The sequence below is a fragment of the Salvia hispanica genome, chromosome 3 (genome assembly GCF_029641045.1).
Source record: "Salvia hispanica isolate PSC_SH4W2 chromosome 3, Shi_PSC_v1, whole genome shotgun sequence".
In the NCBI taxonomy this organism is placed as follows: Eukaryota; Viridiplantae; Streptophyta; class Magnoliopsida; order Lamiales; family Lamiaceae; genus Salvia; species Salvia hispanica.
In genome coordinates, this window is record NC_142694.1 from 51814246 (window position 1) to 51833500 (window position 19255).

The window sequence follows — 19255 nt, forward strand, 5'->3', positions numbered from 1 at the left end:
ATAGTTTCACTAGTTCATTTGGCAGTCAAATTTTTAAAACATTGATTATTTATTTTAATTTATACATTTAGTTTGTTACTAAATGAACAAATGAAACGTTAGTTTTTGTGTAAATTATAAAATTAATGATATTAATAATCATTTCAAAGTGTTAGAACTAAATTACATGGGTAAAATGAAAAAAATAATACTACTAATATGGATTAAACGATACTAATACATATTGCATATGTGAATTAGTATGAATATTGAGTCACTTATAATTCTTATTTCTTAAAATATGGCAATTAAATATTAGGGTAGAATCTTTTCCTCAAAACCCTAAACCCTAACCCCTTGCTTAAGAAAGTCGAGAACCTTCTACCACCATCCTTGGACTAGTAGCCTCTCTCTAAATACCTATTGCCTTTATCACATTTGCAATTGCAAAGCTTTGCACTCTCCAAATCCAGTTTCTGAGCAATGGCAGCGAGGCGACTGATCCCCACTCTCAACAGAGTTCTCGTGGAGAAAATTGTTCAGCCGTCCAAAACCACCGCCGGAATTCTCCTCCCTGAAAAATCATCCAAGGTAGTGTTAAATTAATTGATTTCTCCGTTTCTCTTTTCAGGATCCATTGATTTCGATTTGTATCTGATGGGGGATTTGATGTGATTGTGTGCAGTTGAACTCTGGTAAAGTGGTTGCAGTTGGACCTGGGCTACGCGACAAAGCAGGGAATAATATCCCAACTGCTGTGAAAGAAGGCGACACCGTTCTCTTGCCGGAATACGGCGGCACCCAAGTGAAATTGGGTGAAAAAGAGTAAGCTTTTATGGTCAAGATTGTGTCTTTTTAGGATCGTTTTTGGGTATTTTGACTGAGTTTTGGTTTGGGGTGGAATGCAGGTATCATTTGTTCAGAGATGAAGATATATTGGGCACTTTGCATGACTAATTGGGGAATTTGTTCATGCGAATTCTCAGTTGAGGTCTGATGTGGGAATTTGGTTTTGCTATTTCTAAGTCTAGTTGTTCTGCTACTTTTTCAATTGTACAACTGATTGAGACTGTTGCTATTATCTCTTTTCAAATCTAAGGATAATTCATTTAACTTGTGTTTTTGTGTTGATTTTGCTCTTATATTTTATGCTTGTTGGAGCTGCTCTGAATTCCTTATCTAGGAAGCTTAGATCGAAAGCATAAGTTCTGTTTTGGAATGGTGCTTAAGTGATGAAACCGGGGTTTTATTTGAACTTTAGGAAGCCATATTGTAACTTTATGCCCTTTCTATCACAAGCGTTAGAATGTGGCCATGATAGCTAAAGTGTAGCCAGCAAATGTTTGCAGTCACAATCTGAGTACTTGTTTCATCATAGTTGTAATAGGAAGTAGGTCATCTAAAATGTGAACTTGAATCTACTGAGGGGGATAATGGGGATGCATAAAATTTGTTGTTTCAGTGTTTTGTTTTGATAGATTACTTATGTCATTTCTTAGATATTAGTGTAACACCACTTGCCATTGGACATGGAAAATTAAAAGAGAGAAATTTAAGCTTGTATTTAACATTTTATTAGCGGGATAGTTGATGTTTCATTTAACAATGTATTGTTGACTGACTGGGGACTTTGTTCCTGTGAATTGTCAATTGAGGTCTTATATGATTTTGTGATTTCTAAGTCTAGTTGCTGCTGCTGCTTTTTCAATTGTACAACTCATTGAGATTGTTGCTATTGTCTCTTTTGAATTCTAATGATGATTCATTTAACTTGTCCTTTTGTGTTGATTTTGCCCTGAAATTTGATGTTTGTTGTATAAATTTGGAGCTGCTTCTAAATCCTTTTACCTAGGAAGGTTAGATAGAAAACATAAGTTCTGTGTTGGAATTGTGCAGTGATGAACCATATAAGGTTTTATTCAAATTTTAGAAAACCAAATTGTACATTTCTGCTCTTTCTATTGCAAGTGTTTGAATGTGGCCTTAATACTTGTTAGCTAGTATATATAGCCTGATATCATCTATATTTAATTGCCAGCAAATGTTGCAATTACATCTGAATACTTGTTTCATCATACTTAATTAGTTGTAATAATAAGTCTTCAAAAACGTGAACTTGAATCTTTTGATCATATTGCTGATGGGGCTAATAGGAGTAGAAGTAGCACAATATGGTTTGGAGAAGTGGGAATGCATAAAATTTGTTGTTTCGACCAGGTTAATTGTCATTTCTTAGATACTAGAGTGTAACACTACTTGTCCTTGGCGTGGAACATTAAAAGAGAGAAATTTAAGCTTGCATTTAACAATTTATTAGGTACTAGTACTAATTATGAATGCTTATGTTAACCAAGTGGGGTAGTTGATATTCCATTTAACAATATATTGTTGAATTTAGTGTAATCTTTTGGGTGGAAGTGGAATATTCTTATAAGTTATAATACAAAGATGTTATATTCAAGGATCTTGTTATGTGATATTATATGTTTGTCAATACATTAGGAGATTGTTTTCTGTTGTTATGCAGCAACAAGGAAACTTCGTGACTAAAGTTGTGGAGCCAGGTCCTCCTCCATTATTAGTTTTTAATAGTATTATTCTTGTAAGACAAGATCAGTGAATCTTGGAAATATAGATTAATAGATGTGTATTCATCTGCATCATAGCTCATGTCCAACTTGGAAATCTTACACATTCTTCCCCCAAAATATCTTAGAAATTTAGAAAATATAGTACTATTCAAGATTGAATTTGGTGAATGTTGTTTCTCTTTCTAGTGCAAATCATTAAATTCTTCCGTTATTAGTCTTCATATACTACTATGATTTACACAAGAATTGTGCAATTAGCAAATTTGATTTAATCTCTATCAATTCTACATTCCCTCACAAAGAAGTCTTATAAAATGTTGCAACTTTTACTATAATTTTCAGAATGTTATTCGATTTGCAATAAAATTCAGAAAAAATAACGTTACGAAACCTTGTTGATCTTGCTTGATTCTGCAAACTAGTACTCCATATTACCCAAATTCATTCTTTATAGTTGATATAATTCCATATATTCGTCTATGGAACTGGACAGCAAAATCTACGTACAACTTTCGTTCATGACGGTTTCATTTTTTATAAATGCGTTGTTAAATTCCCATTCGTTTGAAATGTGATGTTATAAAAAATCTTAGTCTACAACAATTCTATTATTATTTATTACCATGATAATTCGGACATTTGCTAGGTTAGTTTGTAATAACATTTGTTTACCATCATATGTAATACTTTGGACCTCTAGTAATTGTACATAATATGATTTTTGTTATTGCAATAACTATCCTTTTCCATTTGAAAGGTCCATTTGCCGTTGAGAAAACGGTGAAAATAGAAGTCAATTTTATGGAGAAAAAACCATGGTGTCATGATATGTGCGAAAATAGATTGAATTAGGAAAGAAAATAAGTGAAGAAAATTTGAGGGTTGACTCTGTGGAAAAGAGGTCAAAATCAATTTGAAGGAAACCCATGTGTGTGTGTAGTCCTAGTATCAATTCATCATCCTATTCCTATTCCTATTTCTATTTCTATTTCTATTTCTATTTCATTCCCTCGCCTCTCCTCCCCCTACTGTGTCTGTTGTCCTGTCTGTCCGTTGTTGCCAGCACGTGCGTCCCTCTCTCACGTCACGTGCCCCACCACCTCTTACAGCTCCTCCCTCTCTCCCTCTCCCTGCATCATCAAATCAAATCAAATCGCCATTTGAATCATGAAAATTTGAATCACCACAATCATCATGTGAAGAAAACCGCGCGATGCAAGCCTACAATCGGCTCCCGACCAGCGGACAAAGCAGCCCCCAATCGCCGCCCTCCTCGCCGCTCAGCCGCTCCCCGCGCTACCGCTCCCGCACCTCCAAATCGGGCCGCTCCACGCCCAAGACCATCACTCAGCGCCTCGTCTGGTTCCTCCTCTCCTTCCTCCTCAAGCGCCAGGGGATTTTCCTCTTCGCGCCTCTCCTCTACATCGCCGGTATTCTCTTCTACATGGGGACGGTTTCCTTCGACATCGTTCCGGTCATTACGCACAGGCCTCCCCCCGGCTCCGTCTACCGCAGCCCCCAGCTCTATCACAAGCTCCGTCCCGAAATGGACTCCGATAATTCCTCCGCGGATGCGGTCAGTTCTTCGCCTAATTTTGAATTTCTTCTTTTTTTTGGGTTAGGATATTAAATGCTCAAGACTTTAGTTATTAAGATTCAGATTGATAGCGACTTTACATTTTCTTATTGACTTCGACACCTCACATTCCTAGTACTCACTAAAGTATGCACGGAAGATTTCCTTTCAGCTAAAAGCCTGATTTGTATGCAATTTATTTCATCCCGACATATGTTTGGTAATCTGTCACCGCCATTGATATTGCTTCGATTTTGAGATTGGGGAATTTTACGGTGTTTACACCCCTTTTTATTAATAATAGGACTGTAAATTTCCGACAGCTGTGCATTGTTGAATTTGATGTGCCACGATTTCTCAATTCTCATTAGTATAGCTTTGAAATTTGCCTCACACATTATACTGTTTGTAGTCTAGAGCTGAATAGCTTGTTTGCTGATCTAAATATTGTAAAACCTTTAGGGCTATTTTGGAAGAATATAATGTGTGTAGTATTGTGAGGTAATGGGCCACACAGAGGTTTTGAGGAGTAGTGGTATAGTACAGCCATGTTTATTAGAACCGGATTAACGGTCTGTAGCAATCACACTAGAGAGAAGTTCATACTCTGAAAGGGTTTTCACCGTTCTGACCAGCCAAAAGGACAATAGTTGTTATCTAGTAATTTTTATGTTCTTCATTCCCTTTTATTGGGCCCATATGTATGCTTGTCTTTATGTGTACACACAAAATAAATCAGTGTGAGAAATACTGAAGCTGTATTGTTAGATGAAAGTTTTCAATCTTATAGCTGAAATGCTGAATGCTGTTATGGGTACAGATATCAACTATATGGAAACATTCTTATAAAGTTGGTGAATGGAGACCATGTATCAACAAGTCTTCTGAAGGTATGGATTAATGGAACTACCTGGAGCAGGATTAATAAATTCAATTCTTTTTATTATTTTGCTCATAATCTGGCTTAAATGTAGTTAGCAGCATGATGCTCAAATTTGAGCAATTCTAGAGTAGTATTACTACCTGAAAAAAAAATGACTTTGATCAACTTACTGAAGCTGTGGCATTTTATGCTTCACAACATTTTTCCACAGTATGTATATGGCCCCACTGTTCTTCGGTCAATTACACTCGAACTGCTTTTCACCAATGAAGTAATTTATGCATATGGTCTTAAGGATCAATTAACACTACAATTGGTAATGTTTTCCTCCTACCCCAAATGCCCAAACCCCAAAGTGAAAATAAAATTAAAATCACCGTCTATTATTCTCTCTTTTGATAAGTGACTTGGCATCAATTTATATCGCATGGTTTCTTTTCTCCTGCATCTGTGGCCTGTTGCCTTCTTTTAACTTCAGAAATATTTGCTACCATAATTGTTTGCTTAACTTCCTTACTATTGAGATTCAGCTGAGGATATCTGAAATTTTCTATAATTGTTTGGATACCTTAGGCTTACCAGAGTCAAATGGATATATATTTGTCGAGGCCAATGGTGGTCTAAATCAACAGAGATCATCGGTACCTTCTATTTCTGTGCCAGTGTATTTATTGTGGTGATTTTGTTTTTGTGTTCTGGGTTTAGCATCACTCCATACCATTTTCATGATGTCAGATATGCAATGCTGTTGCTGTGGCTGGCTACCTTAATGCAACTCTTGTGATTCCAAACTTTCATTATCACAGTATCTGGAGGGATCCAAGGTGAGTTGCAGAATTATCAACTGTATGCGGTTAACTAGTTTACTTGATTGTTTTCTTATGTTTCCATCATACTGATGCAAATATGGAATTTATGTTTCTGTGATCTGTACCACAAGATACATATATGCATTCATTTGATTTACTATCAATTATCATCTCCTGCGAAGTACAGTATTTATTTGGTTAATTCGTGAAGCTAATGTATTGGGAATTTCTCTGTATCGTTGCAGCCACTATTAAATTATCATTGCTTTATATTTTTAAAGACATGATATGTTTGAATATACATACGTCCTGAGTCCATTTTTCCGTGATTTTCTAAGAGATTCCAAACAGAAAAAATAAGTAAAATGTGGGATAGAGATGTTTAAGTTGTGTTGGATCTCCAATAAAGCATTATTTTTTTAGCTTTCTTTGAGTCTAGCTGATCCATTTTTCAATACACCTTTAACAGTCGAAAGGGGAATACGGTTTTAGTTTCCTAGTGATACTCTGCATAATCTAGGATGTCTTAGCTCATGGTTTTAAGTAACAAAGGCCATCAAGGTATGAAAACTTTTTTTAATTACTGACTGAGTCAGCCTTCTTCAAAGTAAGGTGCAAAAGGCATGACCTTTTGACTAATAGTAGGTCATGAAATAAATGGATGCACCATTTCTCCTGTTACGTGGCATGTTTCATTTTTGAATTATTGTTTCTGAAGCAAGCGTTACTTTGATAACATTGAGTTATTTTAAACATAACTCCAGCTTTTATTATGGGATCAGAAAATGGTTCACCCAAGTGTCTGGAAAGTGTGAATAGCTATGTGTTTTATATTGAACTTTCGATTATGTAGGCATTATGATCTTAATTTTGATTAAAAAGGTTACCCTTTTCAGAGTGGTATGCTGTTGTACCTAGTCCACATTGTCAATGAATTTTCATATGTTTCCTTTTACCATGGTTTAAATGCTTGTTGCATTTGTCAATACTTGGATGATATATTTTTCGTTCCAGAGAGCGAATGTCTAATGCTGCTGTTCTGTGTCCAGCAAATTTGGTGACATATATGATGAAGAATTCTTCAATGAAACCCTTAGAAATGATGTTCGGATAGTTGGAACGATTCCGGGGAACATAATGGAGCGATTTGACCATAACATGAGCAATGTATACAACTTCAGGATAAAAGCCTGGTCACCTATCAAATACTATACAGATACAGTTCTTCCAAAGCTTCTTGAAGAAAAGTGAGTATTCCTCTTTCAGTCTTTATTGTGTTCATTTCTTTGTAATTCTTAGTCAGTCTGCATCATGCACTTCTTAATGGTTCAGAACAAATTGTTTTGATGTCTGATCAATAAAATTAACATGGTTCTTTTCATATACACGCGTTTTGAGAATTTTTTTGTCATTGGGTAGAGTTTGCTAATGCTGTCTATGTTATATGCTTATATGAGTGTGTGGAACTCTACTATTGTACTTGACTTGTAATTCAAGGTTATGCTAATAGCTTCTGAATCTGAATCACTGTAGAGATCCATTACAGAGGCCTATAGTCGGGGAAGGAAGCCAAACTGTTGCTATATTTGGGTGTATTAGCCGGCTAAGTCTTCTGAATTTGTCAATTTAGCCCTAACTTGGGTAATTCAGTGAAAATGTGCCAATTTGACAAACTCTTAGTTCTGATAAGTACACATCATTAAGATCTTACCATCACCATCCCCTTTACTTCCCCTCCTTCACCCCTTCTGTTACTGCCACCATCACTTCCTCATATCCATGACCTCTCAACAACTCTATCTCACCACTGCTGAAACTAACTGCTACCTATAAGATGAGATAGAGAGAAAGGGACATGAGATTGTTCAAGTTAGATGATTTTCCCTTTCTCTCCTCTAAATTTACTTGTTTATTGGAAGTAGATATTCAAAGTTGTAACCCTTTTAATTGACCATCTCAGGATTATAAGGATTTCTCCTTTTGCAAATCGATTGTCATTTGATGCTCCACCAGCTGTACAAAGACTTAGATGCTTGGCAAATTATCAAGCTCTAAGGTTTTCAGACCCAATATCAAATTTGGGTCAAACTTTGGTTGCAAGAATGAAAAAGCTCAGTGTAAATAATAGTGGCAAATATATCTCTGTGCATCTTCGCTTTGAGGAGGTTAGATAGGATGTGATGGGATTTTTGTCTACCTGAAATGTCGGAATAAAGATTTCATCACTGATTATCTTCTTGTGTAGGACATGGTTGCATTTTCTTGTTGTGTATATGATGGTGGAGACAAAGAAAAACTAGACATGGATGCTGCTAGGGAAAGAGGTTGGAAGGGAAAATTTACTAAACGTGGCAAAGTCATTCTGCCTGGAGCGATCAGATTAAATGGGAAATGTCCATTAACACCTTTAGAGGTTGCTATATTATGTATATATCTGTATACTCGGAATTTTCCGTATATTCTGAGTTTTAACTTTTTAACTATATAATACTAGTATATCCGTATATTCTGAATTTACACTTTTCATCCTTCTTTCTTATCTGAGTTTATTAAAGACTCATCACTTTTTTGGTTCTCTAGAATATGATATTATTCTGTTTTAATCATTTACATAAACCACTTCTTTTTGTCTTCTCTCCGTCTTTCATGGGGACATCTCTCATCATAAATTTGTTCAAAACTCCTTTATGATTTATCTTAAAGGTTAAATAGCCTAGATGTATAGCACACTATGGTGATTCTATGAGCTAAAGGTTATTCTTTTTGTTGAACTTCATGGACTGAATAGGCAGTGTGCTGTGTACTGTAGTTTCATGATCTGTACTGTGTCACAGATGGCAGATGGAAAATTCCGAAGAAAATATAAAGATTGAATTTGTTCCATGTCTTCCATATTTTAAGATCTGTTTTTGGTTTTTCTCTTTTAGTAAACTTGCTTTTGCATTTCTGAGTAAAAAACAAAAACAATTGGGTGTTGCATAATCTTATAACATATTATATTGTTATCTCCTACTGATGTTTTATTGATCAGGTAGGTTTGATGCTCAGGGGAATGGGCTTCGACAAAAGTACATCAATCTATTTGGCATCAGGACAGATATATGACTCTGAGAGGTACATGGCGCCATTATTGGAAATGTTTCCGTTACTACAAACAAAAGAGATGCTGGCATCTGCTGAGGAACTTGCTCCATTCCAGGTGTGGATAAAGCGCTACTTTTCTGTGTTATTTCTTTCTTCTGGTCTTTTGTGGTGTTCGAATTCTTATTCACATACTTTTATGTGTCTTGATTCCATTACCATTTCCAGAATTATTCATCCCGAATGGCTGCCATAGATTACACTGTGTGTCTTCATAGTGAAGTCTTTGTAACAACTCAAGGTGGAAATTTTCCTCAGTTTCTTTTGGGGCACAGAAGATATTTGTATGGTGGTCACTCCAGGACAATTAGACCTGACAAGCGGAAACTAGCGTTATTATTTGATAATCTTAATAACGGGTAATGCATTTTTCTTCTCAATTTGTTCAATTCTCATGTGGAGTGTTGGTGCTGGTTGTGCAGTCACCGGAAGTTTTAAATTATACAATGCTTCACGGTTTTAAATAGTGAAATCTGAAGGGACTCATAAAATAGTTATAAATTGGTTTCACTGTTTCTATGAGTTATGCAATTTGCATAAATCTTGTTTTTGTGTTTTAAGATTATTTCTTGCGTCTGTTCACCTTATCAAGGGCAACATGCCAATGGTTTTATCATGGATGAGAATAGTTGCTCTTATCTTTCACTGTTTTGTCAAGTTAATCATCTCCACTGATTTATGATCTTTTCACTCTTAAACATGTCCATGATAACTTAATTTCTCTCTTGGATGTTTTCAACAGGTGGAAAAGCTTCAAGCGTCAAATGCTTAATATCCGAAGTCATAGTGAGTCTAAGGGTATTGAGCTCAAGAGACCGAATGACTCGATATATTCAGTTCCTTGCCCAGATTGCATGTGCAAAGTGAACAAGATCGAGGATTCAAGATCATCATCTACAGCATAAGGGGCCCTTCCGTTCCCTTTAAGTTGCGCACACATGTGGCTGCTGCTAACCCGATATCTTGATTCTGATTCTTTAATTTTTTTAGCTCTCCCTCGCGGAAAGGGCTCCACTCTGCTTATCCAGATTGTGGATAGTAATTTGTAGGAAGAGTATGATTGTTAGCAGGGCATTCATCTGCATCTTTTTGTGCACGATGCAACGAGTAGGTATAACCCTATAACTTATTGGAACAGCATGGAAAATCATCCTACGTCAATTTCTTCAGTTTAGCTAGCGCATCACCCGACTCATTGTGAATCAATCGACTCAAGAAGCTCTGACGAATGATTGTTTGTGGAAGAAGCTCGGAAATGTCCATGTTTGTACTGTATATTAGTGGTTTCAGCTGTACAACACCACCCTAGAGCAGGATCCATTCATTCAAAGTGTTCTTAAATGTAAAATACATTGCATCTCATCCATCCCCTTCACATATACTGCCCATGTATCAATGCATGTGTTGTAAGAAAACAGATCACAGAGTTGTGCAGTGTTTTGATACTGTTGTGCATTGTCTGGTTTCAGTTAATGTGTCGCTTTCTTGTTTCAGATTCTGTGCAGTAATAGACACTAGATTTGGTTGGGCCTAGTCACATCAACTTAGATGTAATTTCCACTTGAAAATTACTGCAGAAACTAAAGTTACACATAACACATGTTTCTTCACTGCCTAAACATGAGTGTTTTTTGTGGGAAGAAACTCGAAAAACTGTGTAGGAACTAGTTTAGCTGAAACATAAACATCATCTATCTCTTCCTTAGTCGAATTCATACTGTTTCCACTCGCTGGAAAGAGCTCGAGAGTTGGATTTTCTCCGATCCCATGTTCGAAATCATTCTTCTTCTTCTTCTTCGGGGTTAACAGTTTGCAGAGGTTGGGTGCTATCAAGGGGTAGCCATTTTCTTGGCTCAGGTGAATAATTTTATTATTGGAAGGGATGCATGAAGGAGACAAGTCCAATGCTACTCTGCGGCTGGTTTCTGAACTATTTGCTGTTACACTCTGTTGCTGCAATTCCAATTGTGCCCACCTCTCACTCTTGCACTCTTCCACCTCTCCTCCTCCATAGTACTACAAAAGAAGAAGATGAAGAAAAATTTTAAAAATGCATGGACAATAGACCTAAAACTGTAAAAATCATGGTATTGAGCTTCAACTCATAGTAGTAGTAGAGTATTTTTTATTTTTTTTATGTAAAGAAAAATTGAGTAAATGAATATGCACTCTGTCCAAGATGTTGGAATCTTTACAAGGCAACAGCTCCAACAGAAAGCATGACAATATGCAGCTTATGGGGCTCATTCTATTTCCACCATACAAAAGGGTAGTAGAAGTATGTTTTTGTATTCAACCTTGTGACCTCCATGCTACTATGATAATCTCTGCTTCAGCTTATTAAATATGTCTCCTAAGTCAAACATTTTCGAGTTTTGTGCACTGTTATTACAAAATAATTTTGCAATAATATTGGAGGCTATATAATACTGTATCACTACTACTACTAGTAGTACTACCTTTGAAGCTGTGATGGAATTTGACATTGTAGCCACTTTCTTAGATTGCTCTATTTCCAAGTATTTGCTGCTTAATTCTGCAAGGTCAAATCAGCTTTAGTCTTCAGCAAATCCTACTCTTATTAAAAGATTATAATCCTATATTGCGTCTAAATAAAAAAGAATTTGACATATTCTGATTAAATTCATGTACTTGTAGAATTATTTGTGGTGGAACTATTTTTACTACTATTTGGAATCTCAATTTTTAAGCATTAGCTAGTGTGCCGTCAACATCATCAACGTTATAACACACCAAGTGTTGAAAATATCTATTTTCGGCAAACATGCATGCACTAAGTAAGCATCATATTTACACCTATATAAATAGAGTGTTGTCTACAAATTTTTGATTTCATATCATATCCTTTATTACAATTAATGAGTAATATTTATACTAATGTGACATTAATTTCCAAGAGAAAAACTAAACCAAATTAAAGAAACATGCATAAAAAAAATAAAAACCTGATTGTTTTGTGGGAGATAAGAGTCCAAGCTGACGACGTTTCTTCTGTCTGTCTCTAGCTTTGTGGTTTTGAAACCAATAAAACACATTCTTGCCTTGTATGTTTCCAAATCTTCTCAGCTTGGCTGCAATCTGCTGGATTTGTTCCGCAGACGGCGTTCGTGTTCCGCGCCGATACATCTCTTCAAGAGCTTGCACTTGCTCCGGCGTCGGATTCCATCTCGCCGTCCCTCTCTTTCCCACATACTCATCACCTTCACATAAGTACATTATTATTATACACGTACTAACAAATTCAAAATTTTAAAAAATGAAGAAATGAAATGAAATTACTCCATGGGTTGAGTTTAGGGTTGGGAAGGGAGCAGAAGTGGGTGAGAGGGCGAGGCATTGAACAAGTCTTGAATTTGTTGATGGAGAGATGTAGTAAAATATATAGGTGAGAAATTGAAAGGGATGGGAAATGTGTATAATTGAGACTTAGTCACTTAGGGATAAGGACTTGACTGTGAAATGGGAAGGGAATTGCACACATTCATAACTTCAAAATTAAGAGATGGCTCCTTTTTTTCATTTTTTGAGAGGAGAAATTGTACATGCAACTTCACACATCTAGTATATGCATTAGAGAGAGAAAGAGAGATGAGACATGCATCATGTATATTTGTTTTGACTAAAGGACAAGAGAAAGATGGATGCAGTGATGTGAAATTCTGGGAGATTTTTTATGGTAAAAGCGACGTGACAATTATGAGCTTAAGTAACACTACTACTACTACTGTCTCTATCTTCCTTTTTTCTATTTCCCTTTAATTATTTCTTAAAGCAGGGAATTTCACGGCCGTGTGCATCAGCTAAGTTTCACTCTTGTGTTGCAAATGTGTGAAACATCCAATCTACATTATAACCATCTTTATTTACATTCCCCTATCCACAGTTTTTACCAAATTCCTACAACTCAAAAAGATTTCGAATTTATAGTCTAAGTCACAATCACTTCTCTCGTTTGAGTTTATAACCGAATCATAATTACCATGAACTGATTCAAAGTTTTTCAAATAAAATCTTTTATGATGAGCAAAATTAAGATATATGGCCAAATTTTGATGAATTATACAAACAATTATCCCTATTACTATTAGTGGCTTCATAGTGCAATCACCTCTACGGCTCGTTACATCTGTAGACCTATTAGCGTGTGCCAATTTTAATACTCCTACTTGGTTTGATTTTTATTGAGTGCGAGTATGATTTTATTGAGGTAGATTAATGCTCAACTAAACTCATAAACACCAGAATTTAGTTCTTTGTCTACCCAAGAAGTTGGCCTTTAGTAGCAGTGTTTTTATAATTAGCTAAACACTGATTATTTATATAAATGCGGGACGTCATTATTGAGAAATTATATGTGCTACCTATACAGACTATAGTTGCTAAGCTATACTGCCCACCCTTTTTAATGTTTTGGGCACACGTGCAACCATACTCTTTATTACGCCCCTTTAGAACTACCCATTTTTATAACAACGTCTAACCACATCTCTATCAGATACTATTATCCTTTACTATCAATCCATCTCCTGAAATTAAACCCATTTCATTCTTTTTAATTGGCCGTCGCTCTTTTTCTAATTTCTTTAAAAGGGGAAGCTAATATACCAACTTAACTTAATTATCACAAACAACGAAAACAAAAATTCTTATCTTATCAGACCACATAACTAGGGTTGCTTTAATTAACTTGTCATCTCTGTAAATTTACACTCATATAGTATAACTAGTTAATTTGACTTTATATTATGATGATTGAACATTATATTAATTATTAAAAGCCAATAGTATAATTTGACTCTTTATAGGAGGATAATTAATTGTATTTATAAGTAAACAAGGTTCCTAGCTAGATTAACTCATTGAACTAGTTTGTAGTATTAATTAACCAATATGTATACATATTAATTCATATGGCCAGGCTAGTGTATCTTGTTTGGATTTATGGACATACATAGAAGTTGCCGAGAATTGCCTTCATTTCTCTTATGCGAGACTTCCATATTTTTACCATCTTATATGCAATCAATGTCACAAATCATGTCGATCTTAGTGGTTTTGTTTACAAATAATATTAATTTACTTAAGAATGGAGATAGAAATTTGTGGCCATTGAACAAGGGATGTAATTGTGAACGAGCATAAATCATCTTCAACACATTGCGATTATACATCACAGAAGTTTATAGAATGTGAAATAGTTATAAATTGATCTCACCTTCTAGCCACTGCAAATTTTAAAGCTATCTTAATTACAATACAAGTTGATATCAATGAAATGTTCCACTTCAGTTGGAACCAGTTGTTTAGTTAGTATTGCGAATCTCAAACTAAACCGACTCATTTTAAATAGAATTCAAACATATCAAAACTGCTTATACCTACTCAAATCAATGCCAAATCTTGTAGTACTCCTTCCGTCCCAAGGAAGATGACCCCTTCCTTGGGCGGCACGCGATTTTATGTAGTTTTATTTTGTGTGTTAGGTGGAGAAATAAAGTAAGCGAGAGTGAATGATAAAAATGATTTTCATTTTTAGTAATGGGTCATCTTGAGTGGGACAAACTAAAAAGGAAAGTGGGTCATCTTCGGTGGGACGGAGGGAGTACTATTTCCAAATTGTGCTGTTTAATGGCGTTACCACAGAAAAATACTGATGAGATTTAAAAGCAGACCTATTTATTATATCCTCCCAAGTTCAAATATATTGCATCAATATCTGTCAACTGAATTATTTGTCAGTACTGACTGATTGATCATACAAATATATGAGGTATCCTACGATACATCTTTTCCTAATTAAATTCTAGACATGATAAACTCCAACTGAGATAGATGCACCATACATCAGAATGCATTCAAAATTTTGCCTACACATATTGTGTTTCATCTGGAGTTTCAGGGATGAGAGAATAAAAGAAAATGTAGTAACATTTAGCTGATGATTCTTGGCCACATGTCATTGACAACATTCAAGTGTACATACACAATCAATACCACATGTATATTACATAGCGGGAAGATATTGTATTAATTACAGCACAATAAACATCAACAATAGAGCCCACATAACAATGTCATTCAATTAATAATTGATTTTCATTTAGTTTTCACCTTCCAAAACTGCTCACTTCATCTAAAGGAAGCAATGCCTCCATTGTGTAGTACTACTTGATTATACAGATTATACAGTCAATAATGAGACAGATACTCGTATTATATGAGTGGAAGTGTGCTTCTAGTATACAGAAATCCTAAGGCTTCCAAGATGCATGTAAATAATGATTTTTCGATAAATTTTGTGGATGAATAAGGAGAGGCATGCTTACTCCAAGAGTTTGTTGCAAGTGCCAACTCCAACGGCAGCAGCAAGATGCCAAGCAGCATGCAGATATGGGGTCTCAGGAAAATAGTCTTCACAAATGAAGAGAGCACCACCTATTATTGATGACATTTTATGCACATTATGCGCCACCCTGAGGTCTGGATCTTCAACAGCTTGCTTCGCAAATGCAACCTAAACCAATAAGCACATGTAATACCTGTCAAAGACTTTGCTATTGCGACCCAAATTTCACTAGAGCACAGAGATATACAGTTCAGATTTTTTTAGAACAAGCTTATAAGTTCAAATGGTCATTAACATATAATCCATGATGCAGTTGGAAACATGATAATTCGATGATGAAAGAGAGGTAGATCATGCATTTGTGATGGAGCCTATCATTAGCTGTTATATCTTTTAAAAAGGTTCTCAAGATTATGCCCCTGAATCCAAAAGCTTCAATCTAAGTATAGAATGTGGACTCATTAAATGTCTTCAATAAAGTTAGCAAAATTAACTTTGAATACCCTCAAATATGCTGTTAAGATTGCCCAATGAGTCTTAAGTTAAAGAAGTATATACCTATAGAAAAGTGGAATATCTTGCTGTTTTTATTACATGCTGCTCTTATCTCTCTTTACCTCTGGCACAAACAAGAAACCCCCCAAACTCAAGACAGTTTGCCAATGGGCTAATGATAAGCTGGCCAAGATATATTACCATGCCACTCTAATCTCACAGAGAGGGAGAGAGCAAAAAGATTTGAAGTTACACCTTATAATCATCAAAATTATGTGTGTTTGAGGTAATTTTTATTGAGGCATAAGTAATTAGTGTCTGATAATAATTAATAGCAAAAGTCTGAGCAACATACAAAAGGTCCATGTTAAATTTCCTATTTGAACTAATATTTTCCTTTATAATCTCTGTTACTAAATCACTGGGTGTTCTTTTGCCTCTGTAACTAAAATATTTTTCTTTCCCCTGAAAATTATATGAAGCTAGAGAATAGGTCTCAAGTGCAGACAATACTGTAATATGAGAAACATCTACAATCTCCATTGACTAAATACCAGTATATAAAGAGCAAGCTACCTCCATCAATCCTGTGTGAACTGTTGTCACCATCAGAGGCTGTATCGGTAGAATCAGAGCAGATGTGGCCATCAACAACTTTGAGTTGTCATTCCTAAGTGCTCTTGTTAAACACTGCAAGGAATTATGTGCGCTTTAAGAGGGTGAGCTAAGAAAATAAACAGCGTGACAGAGAGTGCAACATTAAAAGAAGTTATGAAAGATACCCTTTTATTTGTGCACAGATTTGTCTTTGCACGTGATCAGGATGTTCCGAGATAAAACTTATATTAGTTTCTGTTCTAGGCGTTCGTTTATACTATCTTTTACGTGTGAGGTTTACCATTCTTTAGTTATGGCCTCTTGACTGGTTTTCATATCCAGAAACTAGTTTTGACAATCATGCTGATTATTTTTCTGCTGAAAGAATATAAAGCTAAAGCCTAAAGTATGGGCACTCAGTAAACTTTTTCTTTGCTTGATATCGCAACAGTGCAGAAGCGAGAGAGCATAAAACACCACAATATACTAGATGGTATAAGTCACTATAAAGTTATTAAACTAAAAAGACTCACCTTCCTTACTAGAAAACTATAGGTAATGGAATGTGTTCTATGGCTAACCATTCTCACAAGTAGTGGTTCATATTACGAACTTGTCAACTTTTGGTATCAAATTAATTTTCTTGAACACAAAATTGTATTGACTTAACATACTACAATCGAAATTTATTGACTGAAAAACACTCTGTATCGACTTTAAAATATCCATTCATCCTTAGTTCCTGACAATTTTTACACCCAACTACATAACTTCTTATTTGGCGGAAAGTAGACAGAAATTAGGGCTGTAACTCAAATAAATTGAGAGAAATGTAAACCCACAGGATTAAACATTTATACTCATTACTATTTACTCACCAATGTTGATGTGGCAATCATCATGCGGTCAGCCCATCTAAGATACTTCCTCCATGTCCCTCTTGAAACATGATACAAACTTGATGCAACTCCTACTCCAATTAGGGAATTCGCGTATATTGTACAATTAAGATTTCTCCTGCACCAGCCGAAAAAAAATGTTACACAATCACATAAATCTTTAACAATCTGCCAATTATCTGTGATGATATGACATTATCACCTTGGGGCCTGAATCCCAAGGGCAATAAATGGAAGTGACGTGAGCACATTAACAACTCTTTCAGCAAAGCTTCTATCAACTAAAAGGAGCAGAAAACTTGTTAATTCAGAAACTGAAGGACAAAAGGAAAATGAAAGTAAGTTGGTAGAACTTCAAGTATACTACAAAAGTATCATTTTGTGCCTAAAATACCATTAGTACAGCAATGGATGGGCCTTAGGAAAGCTGGTCTTTCCTGCCAAAGTTTCCTGATAAATAATGTACCTAATGTTAGCAGCAGAATAAATTACTATAAAGAAATAGTAGTACTACTTATTTACTCATAGAAGTTTACATATACAACGATGAGAAGGAAAAAAGGCCAACAATAAGGTCAAATATGAATTTAGACTCACAGAGGAACTGGCTGTTGGCTGCGTCTAAGGCTGGAAGTTCCACAAGCTGACCGATTCAACTGTTCATGTTGCTTTATCTCCTGAACTGTAAATGGTGAGTGGGGCAATAAGTGAACCCCGTGTACTCCATTCAAGGCCTTACTGGGCTTCAGTGAACCCTCGGGAGTCATCTTATACGACAAATTTGGCAATCAGTCAACCGGGATTGGCTGATTGCCAGAGATGACATATAGGCCTCAGTATGGAGTAGCGGGGATTCAACAATGCTTTCCACTACAGTTTATTCAAGCACATTAAAACTTTAGTCAAAGTATAAAACATTCTACCAAAACAAACCAATATATTAAAAGGGAAAGATTGATGCAAGCAGAACAACAGGCAGAAACTTCAAATTGCATAGTTGAACATTTAAGCCCATAAGCAGATTTAGTTTTACAGCATGTTATTAAGTGGATAGCCAGGAGAAACATGGACAAGGGGAAGGTCTGGCTTCGTAGATGAAACCTAAAAGGGAAGGAAATCCTAATCCTTTCTCCGTTTGCTCGTATCCTGCTTCGGTTAACACCTTTTATGGTTACGATTCAAAAAAGAGGTGAGAAAACACTTATCTCTCAGTGAATATCCGATCAGAAAACATCAGTGCAGATGACGGAAGTTGAATTATGCAAATAGATTCCGTCTCATTTCAGATCACATCTTCAGATTCAATGAACTGATTTCTCTCTTTAGCAACCAAGTTCATTAAACAGATCACAGCAACAACAATTCACAAAAAAAAAACTAAAAACTGATGGTTTCAAATTCATCAAAAAGCATATTGCATCGAAATCAATATGACGACAGTAATCTAGCTAAGAAGTTCAGAAACAATCATCGATAAGCTTTCATCAGCAGCATAAAAATCCTGAAATTAACAGGAAATCGTAAATGGAAAGAGAGAAATACCGCGGGAATTGAACTTTGGCAGAAAATAGGGATTTATTGTTAATTATATGGGCTTGATTGAAGAAATTCTAATTTGGGAACAACTGGTCCTATCGATTTGGACTTATTAGGGGACACACAAAATATCTCTCTGGAATATTTTTCTCCTCACTTATTTCCTATAATGAATCATTTGGAATCCAAAAACCAGAAATTGGAATTATTACTGTAACAATAATATGAAGAAGTATAATTATTGATATTTTCAGAAAGGCATCAACAACTAATATTTTTTTAGGTGTACCTCAGTTGATCTCTCACACCACTTACTTGTCTCATCCCTTTCAATTTCATTATTTCTAGCTCTTATTATTTAAAATTCCTTCTTATAAATTGC

The 19255-nt window shown here is 35.5% G+C and overlaps 4 protein-coding genes across 4 annotated transcripts; 2 read left to right on the plus strand and 2 right to left on the minus strand.

Annotated features, from left to right (window-relative positions):
- Window positions 1–334: 334 nt before the first annotated feature.
- On the plus strand, window positions 335–1092 carry LOC125213244 (10 kDa chaperonin, mitochondrial-like). Its single transcript, XM_048113675.2, has 3 exons — window positions 335–570; window positions 665–804; window positions 888–1092. Exons 1-3 carry the CDS (start codon window positions 463–465, stop codon window positions 934–936), a joined length of 297 nt encoding a protein of 98 aa, XP_047969632.1. The 5' UTR covers window positions 335–462; the 3' UTR covers window positions 937–1092.
- A 2560-nt stretch (window positions 1093–3652) lies between these two features.
- LOC125213243 (protein ESMERALDA 1) lies at window positions 3653–10447 on the plus strand. The gene is made up of 10 exons (XM_089068580.1): window positions 3653–4146; window positions 4967–5036; window positions 5603–5670; window positions 5765–5853; window positions 6888–7085; window positions 7799–8003; window positions 8084–8251; window positions 8870–9037; window positions 9148–9338; window positions 9722–10447. The coding sequence occupies exons 1-10, from the start codon at window positions 3784–3786 to the stop codon at window positions 9882–9884; spliced, it is 1683 nt and encodes a 560-aa protein (XP_088924706.1). The 5' UTR covers window positions 3653–3783; the 3' UTR covers window positions 9885–10447.
- Window positions 10448–10473: 26 nt separating this feature from the next.
- On the minus strand, window positions 10474–12636 carry LOC125210329 (uncharacterized). Its single transcript, XM_048109887.2, has 4 exons — window positions 12280–12636; window positions 11946–12200; window positions 11439–11515; window positions 10474–10995 (listed from the first exon to the last, which is right to left on the minus strand). Exons 1-4 carry the CDS (start codon window positions 12335–12337, stop codon window positions 10594–10596), a joined length of 792 nt encoding a protein of 263 aa, XP_047965844.2. The 5' UTR covers window positions 12338–12636; the 3' UTR covers window positions 10474–10593.
- Window positions 12637–15055: 2419 nt separating this feature from the next.
- Window positions 15056–19036, minus strand: LOC125216205 (uncharacterized). The gene is made up of 7 exons (XM_048117862.2): window positions 18880–19036; window positions 17935–18207; window positions 17732–17787; window positions 17540–17618; window positions 17317–17455; window positions 16418–16531; window positions 15056–15514 (listed from the first exon to the last, which is right to left on the minus strand). The coding sequence occupies exons 2-7, from the start codon at window positions 18102–18104 to the stop codon at window positions 15323–15325; spliced, it is 750 nt and encodes a 249-aa protein (XP_047973819.1). The 5' UTR covers window positions 18105–18207; window positions 18880–19036; the 3' UTR covers window positions 15056–15322.
- Between the last annotated feature and the right edge of the window lie 219 nt (window positions 19037–19255).

Coding starts and splice junctions, on each gene's coding strand:
- LOC125216205 (XM_048117862.2), bottom strand. CDS start 18,104: ATGACTCCCGAGGGTTCACTGAAGCCCAGTAAGGCCTTGAATGGAGTA. Junction 17,456..17,539: donor CTTGGGATTCAGGCCCCAAG/GTGATAATGTCA, acceptor CGGCTGGTGCAG/GAGAAATCTTAATTGTACAA. Junction 16,532..17,316: donor TGATTGCCACATCAACATTG/GTGAGTAAATAG, acceptor AATTCCTTGCAG/TGTTTAACAAGAGCACTTAG.
- LOC125213243 (XM_089068580.1), top strand. CDS start 3,784: ATGCAAGCCTACAATCGGCTCCCGACCAGCGGACAAAGCAGCCCCCAA. Junction 4,147..4,966: donor ATAATTCCTCCGCGGATGCG/GTCAGTTCTTCG, acceptor TTATGGGTACAG/ATATCAACTATATGGAAACA. Junction 5,037..5,602: donor TATCAACAAGTCTTCTGAAG/GTATGGATTAAT, acceptor TGGATACCTTAG/GCTTACCAGAGTCAAATGGA.
- LOC125210329 (XM_048109887.2), bottom strand. CDS start 12,337: ATGCCTCGCCCTCTCACCCACTTCTGCTCCCTTCCCAACCCTAAACTC. Junction 11,516..11,945: donor ATCTCCCACAAAACAATCAG/GTTTTTATTTTT, acceptor TTGACCTTGCAG/AATTAAGCAGCAAATACTTG. Junction 10,996..11,438: donor ATTCCATCACAGCTTCAAAG/GTAGTACTACTA, acceptor CTTCTTTTGTAG/TACTATGGAGGAGGAGAGGT.
- LOC125213244 (XM_048113675.2), top strand. CDS start 463: ATGGCAGCGAGGCGACTGATCCCCACTCTCAACAGAGTTCTCGTGGAG. Junction 571..664: donor TCCCTGAAAAATCATCCAAG/GTAGTGTTAAAT, acceptor GATTGTGTGCAG/TTGAACTCTGGTAAAGTGGT. Junction 805..887: donor GTGAAATTGGGTGAAAAAGA/GTAAGCTTTTAT, acceptor GGTGGAATGCAG/GTATCATTTGTTCAGAGATG.